The sequence below is a fragment of the Chrysemys picta genome, chromosome 2, assembly GCF_011386835.1.
Source record: "Chrysemys picta bellii isolate R12L10 chromosome 2, ASM1138683v2, whole genome shotgun sequence".
Taxonomy (NCBI): Eukaryota; Metazoa; Chordata; order Testudines; family Emydidae; genus Chrysemys; species Chrysemys picta.
In genome coordinates, this window is record NC_088792.1 from 245,999,411 (window position 1) to 246,016,783 (window position 17,373).

Genomic DNA, 17,373 nt, shown 5'->3' on the forward strand with positions numbered 1-17,373 from the left:
GAGACTAACAAATTTATTTGGGCATAAGCTTTCGTGGGCTAAAACCCACTTCATCAGATGCATGGAGTGAAAAATACAGTAAGCAGTATATATATCACATCATATGAAAAGATGGGAGTTGCCTTACCAAGTGGGGGGGTCAGTGCTAATGAGGCCAATTCAATTAAGGTGGAAGTGGCCTATTCTCAACAATTGACAAGAAGGGGGTGAATATCAAGAGAGGGAAAATTACTTTTGTAGTGCTAACGAGGCCAATGAAATCGAGGTGGACGTCGCCCATTACCAACAGTTGACAAGAAGGTGTGAGTATCAGCAGAGGGAAAATTATGTAAAATTATTATATATGCCATCATGTGCCAGCAATGCCCCTCTGCCATGTACATTGGCCAAACCAGACAATCTCTATGCAAAAGCATAAATGGACACAAATCAGACATCAAGAATTGTAACATTCAAAAACCAATAGGAGAACACTTCAATCTCCCTGGACACTCAACAACAGACTTAAAAGTGGCAATTCTTCAACAAAAAACTTCAAAAACAGACTTCAACGAGAAACTGCAGAACTGGAATTAATTTGCAAACTGAGCACTATCAAATTAGGCCTGAATAAAGACTGGGAGTGGATGGGTCACTACAAAAAGTAAATTTTCCCTCAGCTGACACTCACACTTTCTTGTGAACTGTTGGAAGGTGATGTCCACCTTGACAGCAATTAAATTATAGCAATATTAAAAACGGAGAATCAGCAATTTTTTGCATATACAGTTTTCTAATATCCCTTGTAGGGAACACAAAAGCCAATCTACAGATTCAGCTGAACCAGGCTTAAAATGTTACTTGGAGTGTGATTCCCTAAAGCAGCCATCAGATTTACATTCATGAATAAGATACTAATTTATAAAACTGAGTTTTTTGAAGGTAGGTATGTGCAAAGTAGTTTTTGTAGTCTTGTTCATACAAAGAATCATAGAACACTTCATAGCAGAGAAGAATCTAAGTAAATTATGTAGCTTACAAATATGCATTACTCCTACAGATAGAGTGGACAAAAAATTAAAATCTCAGCGTTTGCAAAAACACCTGAATAAGGGGTCTGGCACGTTATCCAGTAGAATTTGATTGCATAGGACATTGTTTCTAGTAAAACAATGCAGTGTAAGGGTCTGTCTGCACTACAATATTATTGTGTCAAGAGAATGCATTAAAACTTAACAATACCATGACTGTTTAATAGCGGCTTAGTTTTGCCTATGTAGATGGAGCCAAACACCATTATAACGTCACAGAATCAAGTTATGATAATTTACCAGACTGCACTCTTTTGTATCATGCCAGAGCTCTAAAAGGATTCCATAACATAGTCCCAAACTGAATTTAAACTATGTAGGCAAAATCAACCCACGTTATAAGGTGATCTTTGATAAAATGTGTATTGTAGATGGGCCCTTAGAAGAATTTGATCTTGAAGATTGAAGCTTTTTTTTAAAGTGATATCCTATTATTTAAGAAATACTGTGTTCCTGTAATTACAAGGAAGCAGTCAGAGTTAAGGTTGTGCGTACAAGCTGAAATGTACTGATTTCTGAATGTTTAACCATGAAACCTTAACACTGGATTTTTTGGGGGGGGAAGGGAGGCATAGGTTGCACTAGGTATGATTTTTATTTATTTTTAAGAAAAAATGGAAAAAAAGAAGCGTGAATAGAAGGAATTTCTGTCTCCAAGACTTCACAACTTTAGCATTGCAAAAAAACCTTGCAAATAGCATGTGTAAATCCATGACCCAGCTCCCTAACTAGTGCCCATAGAACCTACTGCACACCAGCACACCTCGCAAACTCACATTTAAACTACCACATTATTTAAGGTGGTTAGTGTGCACTTTAATTGATCTGTAAATGTACCCCACAAAAAAAACACATCCTCTAGCAAAACTGCCACAAGGAAGTCCCTCTCTTGCACCCATTACAAGGCAAACTGAAGCCCTTCCTCAGCCCCTTTAGACTTCTTTATATCAGTAGATAAATGTATCTTTAGCCCTTTCACACCTTACAAGATTGGAAAGAGCCCTTGCTTTAGCAAGGTGACATTGGTCAGTTGATTATGAAAACAGTTTAGCTTCAAGGACCTGCATTGGCCATTTTTCATAGGGGCATAACTAATGCACTTTGCAACAAATATCTACTATGCATGTTCACAACATGATTTTCAAACACTAATATGTTGGTGAAATCAAAGCAAATTTCCTCCAGCATAAGGCTGTTTATTACATCTCTATAAGGACTATTTCTATAGTCAATTTCAAAATTGAAACCTCAAGCTTTATGACAACAGGGCTGGTCAACAAATGGTTGCAAAAATGTTTTTACTGTAGGGGGAAAAAATACTTTTCCCAATCCTCCTATTCTAAAACAGCTGAACTTTTTGCTCAAACTTTCAAATGAATTTTTACCTTTGGCCTCAAAGTAAAGCTTCAACCCTACACAAATTTACACATGAGTGTAACTTCAAAAGGACTACCCACTTGATAAAAGTTATGGATGTGCATAAGTCTTTGCAAAACTGGAGTCCAAGCATGGAGAATTTTATCCAGAGGTGAAAGTTTAATAAAATTATGAGCATCTGGAAAATGAACTATAATAGAAACAATTACACAAGTTTACTTATTGCAGAATATAATCATCACGGGATTGTAACAACAACAGTTTAACAATAGTTTTCCATCAGTATTATATTGATTATGGGCCTGACCCTTTCCTAGATGGAGAGAATACTAGGGGATGTGCTTGAAGAAGCACAAGTAAATACTCAGATACAACTGCATATCCAATGTGATATCTGTGTCTTAACAATCAACTCACAAAGGGATTTGGCTCCACATCAATGCTGTACCAGTGGGATAGGCTCTTGGAAGGAGTTCCACTGATTTCAGTGATATTGCACTGATGTAACTGAGGAGAATTTAGCCCTTCGGCTACATCTACATTTAGAGCTGGGGGCTGATTCCCAGATGACACGCTGCATAGTCGGGATAGCATAGGCAGTGGCTCAGGCTAACCGTTTGAGTATATGCCCAGGGGGACAGGATGGGTACTTGGGCAACTAGTCTTGAGCTCCCATCCATGCTCCACTGCTATTTTTAGCACACTTGCTTGAGCTAGCTCAGACGCATCTATTTGAGCTGGGAATCACAACCCCAGCTCCAAGTGTACACGAAAACCATGACACTACAATGCACTTTGGTTACTTACCAGGAATGTATTTCCACAGTGTCCACACACCACTCGAGTACCTTCTGGCTGAACTGGCAAGGCAGGCTGAGCTGGCTGCTCTTCTGGAATCAACATCACTGGACCCAGGTTAATGATGCGTCTACTGTGGTAGGAACATTAAACATATATGCCATGTCATTACACTAATGAGGGGAAGGGATGATGCATTTAGATTATTAGCTCTGCAAGACCTTACCAGATATTTTATGACTTCTTATTATATGTGCACCCAATTGAGCTCTCGCTTAGTAGTGTTTTCCAAACAGGTAAGGAAGACACCGTTTTCTTTATTGAAAGGTTATTACATAAGTGTAAATGGCGGCAATTTCAAGAACAGAGACCTAGCCAGCAAATGTCAGAGTCCAGTTTGGGATACTGCCCCTCATGAAGAGGGGAGTACTAAAAGTGCAGAAAATCTGGGTGAGATGACCAGATATTCAGGCTTGTGAACAGAGATATGTGGCAATGGCTGGGGAAACACATAGCAGGAATGGGACTCTCTCTCTTGGTCTTCCAGCCAACATCCTTCCACATTCAAACTCTCCTTTCCCTTCAAAATCAGGCATCCCTCCTCCAAGCAGATTTCTTCTTCTTCTCATACGACTCTGTCCCTCTTTCCCACACACTCCAAGCCAAGACAGGCCAGGCAGCCTCCTTGCCTCTTGTGTGTCACAGTCTCTGCCCACAAAGGGGATGTCCAACACTCACCTCAGGCTGCTCCGCTGCCAGCTTTGGCAAGCAGTGAGAATATGCCCGATTTACAAGATTTCACACACACACATACACACAATGGGAGAAATCCCACAGCATGAGGCTTGGACAGACTGTGGGAGATCCCTGTTTATTTCCCAGGAGGTTTGCTCACCTGGGACCCACACAGAGGGCGACTCAGATGACATTAGCCATTCTTTATATCTACCCCCGAGTTGGCAATGGGACTGAGAACTGGCATAGTGTCAGAAGGTCAGAAAATACCAGCAATCCAGTACAATTAAACTCACTTAAGAGAAAATTCTATTTAAAGGAAAACTTTTTGTATACACTAAGGCCTAGTCTACACTATGAGTTTAGGTCCACTTTAGCAGGGTTAAATCGAATTAAGTCTGGACACGTCCACACGACGAAGCCCTTTTTTTCGACTTAAAGGGCCCTTCAAACCGGTTTCTTTACTCCACCTCCGACGAGGGGATTAGCGCTAAAATCGGCCTTTGCGGGTCGGATTTGGGGTAGTGTGGACGGAATTCGACGTTATTGGCCTCCGGGAGCTATCCCACAGTGCTTCATTGTGACCTCTCTGGACAGCGCTCTCAACTCAGATGCACTGACCAGGTAGACAGGAAAAGCCCTGCGAACTTTTGAATTTCATTTCCTGTTTGCCCAGCGTGGAGAGCACAGGTGACCACGCAGAGCTCATCAGCACAGGTAACCATGATGGAGTCCCAGGATCACAAAAGAGCTCCAGCATGGACAGAACAGGAGGTACGGGATCTGCTCGCCACATGGGGAGACGAACAGTGCTAGCTGAACTCCGTAGCAGTAAACGAAATGGCAAAATATTAGAAAAAGTCTCAAAAGGCCATGAAGGACAGAGGCCATAACAAGGACGCACAGCAGTACCGCGTGAAAATTAAGGAGCTAAGGCAAGTATACCACAAAGCCAGAGAGGCAAACAGAAGGTCTGGGGCAGAGCCGCAAATATGCCGCTTCTACGCGGAGCTGCATGCCATGCTAGGGGGTGCAGCCACCACTACCCCAACCGTGTGCTTTGAATTCATCAATGGAGAATCACGCAACAGGGGAGCGGGTTCGGGGTACGAGGAAGATGATGATGAAGACAATGAAGATAGCTCACAGCAAGGAAGCGGAGAAACCGGTTTCCCCAACAGCCAGGATATGTTTATCACCCTGGACCTGGAACCACTAACCCCCGAACTCATCCAAGGCGTGCTCCCAGACCCTCAGGGCACACAAGGGACATCTGGTGAGTGTACCTTTGTAAATATTACACATGGTTTAAAAGCAAGCATGTTTAATGATTAATTTGCCCTGGCAAACGCGGCCAGTACATCTAGTGGAAAAGTCTGTTAACGTGTATGGGGATGGAGCGTAAATCCTCCAGGGACATCTCCAGAAAGCTCTCCCTCATGTACTCCCAAAGCCTTTGCAAAAGATTTCTGGGGAGGGCTGCCTTATCCCGTCCGCCATGGTAGGACACTTTACCATGCCAGGCCAGTAGTACGTAGTCTGGAATCATTGCCTAACAAAGCATGGCACCGTATGGTCCCGGTGTTTGCTGGCATGCAGACAACATCCATTCCTTATCTCTCTTTGTTATCCTCAGGAGAGTGATATCATTCATGGTCACCTGGTTGAAATGGGGTGATTTTATTAAGGGGACATTCAGAGATGTCAGAGGTTCCTGCTCGGCTGAACAGAAATGTTCCCAACTGTTAGCCATGTGGTGGGGCGGAGGGGTGAAGTGATCATCCCAGAGAACTGGGTGTGTGGGGGGGGGGGCGGTAGTTGGGTATGTGCTGCATGTTAACCCGGAAACCGCAGCCCCTCCTTTTACATTGCAAACCCATTTTAAATAGCCAACCCAATGGGTCCTTGGTATGGGAAATGAGGGCGCTACTGTTTGAAACCATTCCCACATGTTAAGAAGGTTAAAAAAGCCAAAAGACAGTGGCTTACCATGGCTGCCTGCAAGCCGAAATCTGTTGCCTGGCACTGCGTGAGTGATCTCTCACACCAAACTGGCAGGCCCTCAATATAAGAGGAAAAATGCGACCTTGTAACGAAAGCACATGTGCTGTGTAATGTGAACAGCTGCAAATGTTTCTCCTTCACAGAGGCTAGTGAAGATTAGAAGGAGAAAACGGTGGACGCGAGATGATATGTTCTCGGAGCTCCAGATGTCCTCTCACGCTGACAGAGCACAGCAGAATGCGTGGAGGCAGTCAATGTCAGAGTGCAAAAAAGCACAATATGAACGAGAGGAGAGGTGGCGGGCTGAATCGCGGGCTGAAGAGAGCAAGTGGCGGGCTGAAGAGGATAGGTGGCGTCAGCTTGCTGACAGAAGGCAAGAGTTGATGCTCCGGCTGCTGGAGCATCAAACTGATATGCTCCAGCGTATGGTTGAGCTGCAGGAAAGGCAGCAGGAGCATAGACCTCCGCTACAGCCCGTGTAACCAACAGCCCTCCACCCCGAGTTCCATAGCCTCCTCACCCAGATGCCTAAGAACGCGGTGGGGGGGGGCCTCTGGCCACCCAGTCACTCCACCCCAGATGATTGCCCAAGCATCAGAAGGCTGGCCTTCAATAAGTGTTGAAGTTTTAAACTGCAGTGTGTCCTTTCTTTCCCTCCTCCACCACCCCTCCCGGGCTACCTTGGCAGTTATCCCCCTAGTTGGGTGATGAATTAATTAAGAATGCATGAATGTGAAGTAACAATGACGTTATTGCCTCTGCAAGCGGTGCTCAAAGGGGGGAGGGGAGGGTGGTTAGTTTACAGGGAAGTAGAGTGAACCGGGAGGGGGGGGGCGGAGGGTTCATCAAGGAGAAACAAACAGAAGTTTCACACCGTAGCCTGGCCAGTCACAAAACTCGTTTTCAAAGCTTCTCTGATGCGCACCGCGCCCTGCTGTACTCTTCTAACCGCCCTGGTGTCTGGCTGTGTGTAATCAGCGGCCAGGCGATTTGCCTCAACCTCCCACCCCACCATAAATGTCTCCCCCTTACTCTCACAGATATTGTGGAGCGCACAGCAAGCAGCAATAACAATTGAAATATTGGCTTCGCTGAGGTCTATCCGAGTCAGTAAACTGCGCCAGCGCGCTTTTAAACATCCAAATGCACATTCCACCATCATTCGGCACTTGCTCAGCCTATAGTTGAACAGGTCCTGACTACTGTCCAGGCTGCCTGTGTACGGCTTCATGAGCCATGGCATTAAGGGGTAGGCTGGGTCCCCAAGGATAACAATAGGCATTTCAGCATCCCCAACGGTTATTTTCTGGTCCGGGAAGAAAGTCCCTTCCTCCAGCTTTTGAAACAGACCAGAGTTCCTGAAGATGCGAGCATCATGTACCTTTCCCGGCCATCCCACGTTGATGTTAGTCAAAAGTCCCTTGTGATCCACCAGGGCTTGCAGCAGCATTGAAAAGTACCCCTTGCAGTTTATGTACTCAGTGGCTTGGTGCTCCGGTGATAAGATAGGGATATGGGTTCCGTCTATCGCCCCACCACAGTTTGGGAATCCCATTGCAGCAAAGCCATCCACTATGACCTGCACGTTTCCCAGAGTCACTACCCTTGATATCAGCAGGTTTTTGATTGCGTTGGCTACTTGGATCACAGCAGCCCCCACAGTAGATTTGCCCACTCCAAATTGATTCCCGACTGACCGGTAGCTGTCTGGCATTGCAAGCTTCCACAGAACTATCGCCACTCGCTTCTCAACTGTGAGGGCTGCTCTCATCCTGGTATTCTGGTGCTTCAGGGCAGGGGAAAGCAAGTCACAAAGTTCCATGAAAGTGCCCTTACGCACGCGAAAGTTTCGCAGTCACTGGGAATCGTCCCACACCTGCAACACGATGTGGTCCCACCAGTCTGTGCTTGTTTCCCGGGCCCAGAATTGGCGTTCCACGGCATGAACCTGCCCCAGTAACACCATGATTTGCACATTGCTGGGGTCTGTACTTTGTGAGAGGTCTATGTCCATGTCAATTTCCTCATCACTCTTGTCGCCGCGCTGCAATCGCCTGCTCACCTGGTTTTGCTTTGGCATGTTCTGGCTCTGCATATGCTCCAGGACAATGCGCGTGGTGTTGATAGTGCTCATAATTGCCGCGGTGATCTGAGCGGGCTCCATGATCCCAGTGCTATGGCGTTTGGGCTGAAAAGAGGCGCGAAACTATTGTCTGACGGAGGGAGGGAGGAAGGGAGGGGCAAGTGATGACATGGCTTACAGGGAATTAAAATCAACAAAGGTGGCTGTGCATCAGGGAGAAACAAACAACTGTCACACAGAATGCTTCCCCCCCACCAAAGATTGAACTCAAACCCCTGAGTTTAGCAGGCCGTTGATTTCACGGAGGGACGGGGAAGCAAATGAATACAGAACAAATTTGGTCCATCTATTTTTTACATCTTAAGCTGGCAGCAGATGGTGCAGCATGACTGATAGCCATCGGCATCTTCTGGGTGTTTGGCAGAAAATGCTGTATTACGATTGCTAGCCATCATCGTCGAGACGGTTCAATAGGACTGCCAGCAGGACTGAGTCTCCAGGAGACAAAACATGTCTGCCCAGGTGCCTCTGACCAAACTCACTGAGGAGTACAACGACGACGGATACCAGTCGTAATACACCATCAACTGCCAAAAGGCAAGGAGCTGCTGCTGTATAGCAATGCAGCCCCACATCTGCCAGCACCCAGATAGCCGATGACGGCTACCAGTCATACTGCACCATCTACTGCAAAAAGGCAATTAGCTGCTGCTGTGTAGCAATGCAATACCACGTCTGCCAGGACCCAGATGACATATGGTGACGGTGAGCTGAGCTGAGCGGGCTCCATGCTTGCCGTGGTATGTTGTCTGCACAGGTAACCCAGGTAAAAAGGCGCGAATCGATTGTCTGCCGTTGCTCTGATGGAGGGGGAGGGGCCTGACGACATGTACCCAGAACCCCCCGCAACACTGTTTTTGCATCATCAGGCATCGGGATCTCAACCCAGAATTCCAATGGGCGGCGGAGACTGCGGGAACTGTGGGATAGCTACCCACAGTGCAATGCTCCAGAAGTTGACGCTAGCCTCGGTACTGTGGACGCAGTCCACCGACTTAATGCACTTAGAGCATTTTATGTGGGGACACACACAATCAACTATATAAAACAGATTTCTATAAAACCGGCTTCTATAAATTCGACCTAATTTCGTAGTGTAGACATACCCTAAGTCATTTAGCATTAAGTTAGTCCTAAATAGCCCACTTTGTATTAACTAGAAAAAAACCCAACTTCGAGTTCCAAAGACAATTTAATGTCAATTTTAATCACATGCTTGGTTTTGTATTTTTAAGTTAACCACACTATATCATTTCATGTTTCCAGTTTGCTCACATGGTTTGAACATACAACGAAAATGACAGTATATGAAGCAAAAATGCAGGCACAAAGAATCACCTAATCCACGTCATCCCTCCCCATGCCAAGCTGCCACAGCTCAGGGTGGGCCAGATCCCCTTCAGTGTGGAAGGCAGGAAACAGTGGCAGGGCATGCTGTGTGAAGGGCACTTTTCTACAGAATGCACACTCCCAATCTTGCTCTCCTTCAAGGAGAGTTGCTGAAGAAGCATATACTATTGGGACTGATGTTTTAACAAAATTAGGGAAATTGGTTTTATTTTTGTGCTTCCTGGTTATCTAGTACATTATTATGTGTTATGGATTCCTGCTTCCTTAGATTTATTAGATGAAATCCTTGACTTCAATGGGAATGGGATTTCACTTATTGTGTATGCAGTGGCATCTGGTGTGTCCAGACACATGCCTTTTAATTATTTTAGAATTCTAAAGGTTCGCATAAACATCAGATAAGTTTATATTAACTAGTTTCTCTAAACAAAGAGCAGATATATTCACTGACTTATTTTGTTTTTTTTGAGAAAGGAGTAGGAGGGATTTCTGCAATGAAAGATTTAACAAGTGTATCAAGTTATTCAACGTTACTAAGCAATAGACTTTCTATAACGCAAGTTGTGCGTTTGCCACTTTCCCATGGAATTACCATAGAACTGAGCTTGCAGGAAATTATGCACAATATTTCCCAGAACTTTTAAGTTGTTTCCCCATTATATTGTATGCTATTCACTTCATATAATACTCGTATAACGTACACAGTATACTATTCCATATTAAATATATTAAAAACATTCTTGAAATGGATATCAATCATGTTAGAGAAATAGTAATAATGGCACAAGTAATATAGTTTTCTTCTTTGAATACGTTAACCTAATGAATCCAATAAATTTAGGTCTACACAGATCTATGGACAAATAAATATTTGTGTAGTGTTAATGAAAGTGGACACACTTGATAAATGAATGACTAACAATGACATTAAAATATTAATGAGTCTGACGAAGTGGGTATACACCCACGAAAGCTTATGCTCCAATACATCTGTTAGTCTATAAGGTGTCACAGGACTCTTTGTTGCTGCTTACAGATCCAGATTAACACGGCTACCCCTCTGATACTAAAATATTTATAACATTCACATCACCTGGTATCTGTCATTAAGATTCTTTAGGCCTTACCAGTTGGGTCTCGGACATCCTATTCGCCGAGACGTATCCTTACAGATAAGAAGACAATTACATGGACATCTAACATACTTCTTTCCTGAAGGAGGGTTTTTGATTGGCTAGACAAAAAAAAAAATACCAACAGAAATTTTATACAAAATAGCGAACTAGTATTTATTTATTTTTTTGCTAGTTTCTTAAGTATCTTTTAAACAGAGTAACTGATATGACATGAACCCAAGTTAAGAAAAGGGAAATACAGGTTCTCTCCTTACAGGACAGAACATGACAGGACTAAAGTTTTAACAACAAACAATTAAAGTTATTGATCAGCACCCTAACTTTAGCTTAAAGAGTAGGAAAATGTTTTTGTCTCACTATTAGCTGAAGAAGCATAACATTAAATTAGGTCCCAGTTTCACACATGTGCGTGTTTGCATGAATTAGTGAATGCATGTTGTTTGAACTTTGTAGTCCTTATATTTGATTTTATAAAATGCATCCTAAGAACACTAGTATTTCACACACTGCCACTTGAATGCTTAAATATCCGCATCGCCAAAGGGTTTATCCTCATTATTCTCTCGCTCTATCTATATACTCACTATTATATACACACACCCCTCAGTCAAGTAATATGCAGTCTCTACAGCTTACTAGTTACACCTTAGAACCCAGCTTTCCTTAACACACAGCATTCAGATGTGTTTAGTGAGAGTAAATATATAAAAACAACAACAACAAGCAACCAAGGATTTTGTAGCCTAGTGGACAAGGTGTCCAGTTCATATTTTAGAAATACAGAGTTCAAAACCTACAAAGTTTAGTTTTATTCAATATTAACTGAAATGTTTTCTAAACAAATACAGCTGCTTAAGAGACAAAGCCTACCTGTCTTACTCTGAGACTTAATCCTACTGACTGCAATAGGTGTATTCATATAAGTAGGGGAGCAAGATTTGGCACAAAGGCTAATACCCTTTGGGAGTTTTGTGCCTAAATACCTTTAAGAATCTGGAGCAAAATAATTAACAGAATGGATAGACTGAAGTTACAATACAATATAATTTAGAACAAAATATCTAAAATATTATCTGCCTGTGTTTCTATAGAGCCTAACGCAGTGTTTCTCAAACTGGGGTCGCCGCTTGTGTAGGGAAAGCCCCTGGCGGGCTGGGCCGGTTTGTTTACCTGCCCTGGCCGCAGGTCTGGCCAATCGCGGCTCCCACTGGCCGCGGTTCGCCGCTGCAGGCCAATGGGAGCTGCTGGAAGCGACACAGGCCGAGGGACTCACTGGCTGCCACTTCCAGCAGCCCCCATTGGCCTGCAGCAGCAAACCGCGGCCAGTGGGAGCCACGATCGGCCGGACTTGCAGACAGGGCAGGTAAACAAACCGGCCCGGCCCGCCAGGGGCTTTCCCTACACAAGCGGCGACCCCAATTTAAGAAACAGTGGCCTAACGCAATAACATCCTGGTGCATGAGAGGTCTCCTAGGTGCTGTGGTAATACAAATTAATCAATAATAGTAAGAGAATCAGGTAGCTTGTTCATTCTCCAAGAGATAATCGCAAACACCTAAAGCTAGGGCCTGCATTTATCATCTCTCAGGAGTTCCTGCTATCAGCACATTTTTACTGCTACAACAACCCCACTCCCTCTTTCCTTTTCAAAAAATTAAAAATATATCTTTAAAAATATTTTAAGTTCTCTTAATTTTTTCTGAGTTATCCAAAAGATGAAGCTAGATGATCATAGTGTTCCTTCCTGACCTAATAAGCTATGAAATATCAGTTTCTATCAGTGTATTCACACGTTAATTGACATATTTCTAATGGAAAAGTTTTATTATAGGCAGAGCTGGTAACTTACACTTATAGCTACGGTTGATCAACACTTTCCATTACAAGATACAGTTTTCAATTACTCTGCCAAACTTTTTAGCTGACCTTTTCCCTGTCAGGTGACTGCCTCAGGCTAAATATTTTTGGAAAGTTTCAGCAAAAATGGTTCAGCCATTTCTGAAAATGAGGTTAGGGAAATCGGCTAAGTAACATATGTTAAAAAAATGTTTACAAACATTTTGTCCAGCAGCTCTAGCATCTCCATTGCTCTAGCTTTAATGCAAGGGCTTGGAATTTGATAGGAAGTTAAGCTTAATGTCAGGGTTATGCCTTTTGCTGCTACCATGAGAAATCATCCAGCATTGGCCAAGCTCTAAGCCTTTGGAAGTCACAGCTCACACATGCTTGTAAAATTTGGTCGCTAAATTCTCCAAAGATTCCATCTGTACTGGGTATGCTCCAGCACAGGGATGCTGGAGACTTTCCTTGACATTGTTCCTCCAGATGCCAGGGGCTGCTGTGGCACCAGGCACAAGAACTGAGGAGCAGGGTAGGGTAAGAACTGGTAGGGTAAGACTGGGATTGGCTGGGAGAGGAGGCAGGGACTGGGACAAAGCAGAGAAAAGGCTGGGACAGAGCAGCAGTAGGCAGGTCTGTAACCACTAGAGAATGTAGAATCAACCTAAGATTCATGAGTCTCAACAGTCCTGTGCTGTCAGCAAGCCACAGTCTCCACGTGTGGATGAGTGGGTTAAATTCAGTACAGGGACATGAACCCCATGATATAATGCTGATTAACTTGACTTGAGGAGGTGGGGGAATTGATGCCATTTGGAGTAGCCCTCCACTGCCCTTTCAATATTCTCTGCCCAGCCAAACTCCTCTAAAGTGTATGGATGGGATTTCCGTTGAGTTGGGGAATCCCACTTATGATCCAAAAAATCTTGCTTCCTCAATGTAATGGAAATGTTTTATTTCTGCTGCAAACATGATGCTCTGCACCAACCCAAGGGGAAGAGGCACGTTTGTCTCTCACTGTATAACACTGCAGTCCCAGATATGGGGAGCATAACGCAATCCATACTTACCATTGGTTGATTTTATATGTCAAGGGGACACTATAGATTTCAGGTCCTGAGAAAACTTGTTTTTTAAATAAGAGGGGAAGGGGTGGAGTTTATATATACGGCACAAAACTTTCTAAACAATATTTAAAACTAAAGACTTTAGAGTATTATTTAACAAAATAGTGCACATATTCACTGGGTAGATTAGGCATTGTGTTCCTTAATTTACACCTAAAATACTTAAGGCACCTCAATTTTTTTTTCTGTCAGATCTGGAAATACTGTCCCCCCTTTTTCCTCAACCCCTCCCTACCCCAAAAGCCTATCATCTCATGCTGTCTCATCTCCCTAAAACATCAGGGAGGTAGCTTCTGCTTTAACTGACTCTTAACCCTTTGAATTCCCGCTTGCAAAGAATAAGAGATGGAAAGCAAGATGCATTCCACCTGAAACAAGTAAGCTTAGGAGCCTGAAGACTTCATTGCCTTTGTACATTTTCATTGCTAACACATAACTGAGCCCACCTTGTGTCAATAATCCTTGAATAAACATGTTAGGTGATCAGTAATACTGACATACCCTTTCTACGTAACCAGGAGTTAATAGAGCACATCAACAACAATGGAAAATGTAAAAACTCATTTACCGTAGCTTCATTGCAAACTGTGCACTTAACAACATGTTGGTGAAGCTTGCCATCCAAATTGATTAGTGATTGGCACACTCGGCAGTTTATTACAGGAACACCACTGGCATCAGGACTGGCTATGGCGGTATACGGAGGGGGGAGTTCTGCTGCAAAGAAATGATGAAACAGTTCAACAACCAAACCAATAGGGTGATCAGGGTCACTCTACAGCAGAAAATATTTCCAATGGTTACAATAACTTAAGACACAGAATCAGAAAGTTAGTGGTTAGCTATGGGCCCAATCCCACAAGATGCTAAAAGTACACCCTGAGGGTTCAGAGAGCCCTCAACTTCCACTGAAGTCAAAACGAGTGGAGAATACTTGGCACCTCACAGATTCAGGCCTTTTAAGAATGTGGATTAGTCCCTTCATGGAAATTTGTGGAAAACAATTCCGCTTTTGGCAGTAGTAGGCTGGACTGACCAACCTTGGGGCTCCAGCTTTCAGCAGTCACACAGATAAGTTTTGGGTTTTAGGGGAAGGTATTCTGTTGACAGAGGCCTTGGCTACACTTGGGACTTCACAGCACTGCCGCGGCAGCGCTGTGAAGTGCGAGTGTAGTCGTGCCGCCAGCACTGCGAGAGCTCTCGCAGCGCTGTATGTATTCCACCTCTCCGAGGGGAGTAGCTTGCAGCTCTGCGAGCAAGCGTGCAGCACTACAGGCACTGATTACACTGGCGTTCTACAGCGCTGTTGTCGCTGCGCTCAGGGGGGTGTTTTTTCACACCTCTGAGTGCAGCAAGTTGCAGCGCTGTACAGCGCCAGTGTAGCCAAGGCCTGGGAGTGTAAATGCAAATGCAGCTTATGTAATGTACTAAAAGGAAATGTTAGTCATTTAAAAAACAACAGCTCAGCATGAGGAGGGACCAAAAAGGCTTTCTACCCTTTTGAATGACCAGATTTCCCTTTCTCTACCCCTATTGTCTGTAAGAAGCCAGGAAGGCAATAAGGTACTAGGTCCCCACTACAGTTTCTACATGTGTTCTTAAATAGGGAATTGCAATAGGCAATAGAAAACACAGTCTAACACATTACAGTAACACAACAAAATTCATTTGAACACATGACAGTCCTAAGTAAAGTTTTACTGGAGATAATAGCTTGAGTCTATTTTAGTCACTTTTTATGTAAATTAGTGTCTTGAAATAAGAGCACTAAATATGTGCATGTGTGAGGAGGAGGAGGTAAAAATTACTGAAGCCCAACACTTGAAAACAGCATAAAGTAGGAAGTGTGTACAAAAGAGCTCCCCTTTAAGCATGGAACCAAGAGACACTGAATAAACTATACAGTACTCACAGCCGAACTATCAACAAATGTTTCAAAGAAACCAGGAGTCACATCATAGTCCTACAAAAAAGCAGTGCTCAAAAAAGCAGCAGCTGCTGGAAAGAATTAAAGGGCTACTATTAAAGCTGACAGGCCCAAATTTAGTCCTACCAGTTTGTTTTAGCTTGTGGAGACACTATATAGGGTAGCCATATAGGTATCCAGTTTTGGACCAAAAAGTTCAGTCAGGTCTACTGATCGGACATCCGAAGTCCAGTCATCACGGGTGGGGGAGATGGGGAGGCACTGGGTCATGACCTGCACCAACCCTTACTCAGCTGTAGGGTTGCCAACTTTCTAATTCCAGAAAACCAAACACCGTTGCCCCACCCCCGCTCACTCCATCCCCCCCTCCCTCCATTGCTTGCTTTTCCTCACCCTCGCTCAGGTGCTCAGTTTCACTACAAGGCCCAAACAGGCACCAGGAGAAGGCCAGGAGCTGCAACAGTTTGAACGTGGGAGATGGAAAGTGTGATTCAAATATCAGAGCGAAGGGGTCGGAGGCTGGCCGCCTGGCACTGAGGGGGCTCTGCTCTGCCTGGGCCCCAGGCTGCTGGCTGAGTTTTATTGCCTTTTTATTTTCTCTCTCTGATTATGATGGTGCCCAGAAGGACGCCACTCTTCCAGGGGCTGCCTAAATCGCCCAGCCGGGAAGGGAGGAGGGTGGGCTGGAGGGAAAAGATGGGAGGGGGTGGAGGAGAGAGGATGGGGAGGGAAAGAGGCTAAGGATGAGAGCAGGATGGGGGTGAGGGCAGTGAAGGAGAGAGGAGGGAGTGTGGGGGGTATGTGGGGTGGATGAGGAGGCAGGGGGAGGCAGAAAGCTACAGGTGCATGAGGATGTGGGGGGCACAGGGGTGTATAGGGACATAATGGGAGTGCAGCAGTGTATGGAGGTGAATGGAGTGCAGGGTGGGGGGTGAAGGACATGGGGTGGCAGATCTGGGAGGTGGAGAGGATGGGTGGGAGAGCGCTGTAAGGGGTACAGGGATGGGATGGGTAGGTGTGGGGGCAGGGAAGGATGGGAGGGGAAGGGATGCAATGGGGGGGATGAGAGTGTGGGGGGTTGGGACAGGGAGGGATGAGGGTGCGGGGAATGGGACGGGGAGGGATGCAGTGAAGGGGATAGGGGTGCAGCCCTATTCCCAGCACTCAGAGATGGGGATACATACCTCAAACTCCTGGGTGCCAGCAATGGGGCGACACACCACGGTTCACCACAGGGCAGTGAGGGCACATGCCGCAGCTCAAGCCCAGCCACAGGAGGAGAGCGAGAAGAGGACCGGCAACAGCAGAAGAGGTGCACACCACAACTCCTCAACAGCCACCTGCTGAGCGCTCACAAATTGTGCTAGTTCGGCCCCTGCCCTGACCCGGCCAATGAGAGTGAGCCTGCGGGAGGGGCAGCACACAGACCCCCTTGTGCGCCCCAAGCCTAGGAGCCGGACATGCCAGCTGCTTCCCGGGAGCGGTAGCTACCACTGCGCGGCACTGCCAATTGGACAGTCAACTGCCCAGTCAGCAGTACTGACCAGAGCTGCCAGGATCCCTTTTCAACCAGAGTTCCGGTTGAAAACCGGACACCTGGCCACCCTACTCAGCCGGGGCTACCTCCAACCTGTGTCGGGCACCTGCAACTCCCAGCCTTGGCTCTGCAGACAAGTCCCTCCTGATCTGGACGGGGGGGGGAGGAGGGAAAGGAGCAAATGGTGGGCGGGGCCTTGGAGGGACAAGGCAGGGCAGGAGCAGGGCCTTGGGGGAAGAGGCAGGGCAGGGGAGGTTCCTTTACTCCTGCTGGAGTGTCTAGATTTTAAATATTAAAGTTGGCAACCCTAACACTATACTCATTCTTTCC

The 17,373-nt window shown here is 45.2% G+C and overlaps 1 protein-coding gene across 4 annotated transcripts in view; it reads right to left on the minus strand.

Annotated features, from left to right (window-relative positions):
* PIP4P2 (phosphatidylinositol-4,5-bisphosphate 4-phosphatase 2) overlaps positions 1-17,373 on the minus strand; it is a 66,428-nt gene that overhangs the window by 40,506 nt on the left and 8,549 nt on the right. For 2 of the 4 annotated variants that reach the window (XM_065585888.1, XM_005291566.4), the window contains exons 2-4: positions 14,148-14,293; positions 10,605-10,711; positions 3,255-3,378 (exon numbers count right to left, since the gene is read on the minus strand). In XM_065585888.1, the coding sequence (XP_065441960.1) occupies positions 3,255-3,378; positions 10,605-10,711; positions 14,148-14,293 (377 nt within the window). Of the gene's footprint in view, positions 1-3,254; positions 3,379-10,604; positions 10,712-14,147; positions 14,297-17,373 lie in introns of all 4 variants that reach the window. The other 2 variants (XM_042845140.2, XM_005291565.4) reach the window with 1 other exon arrangement.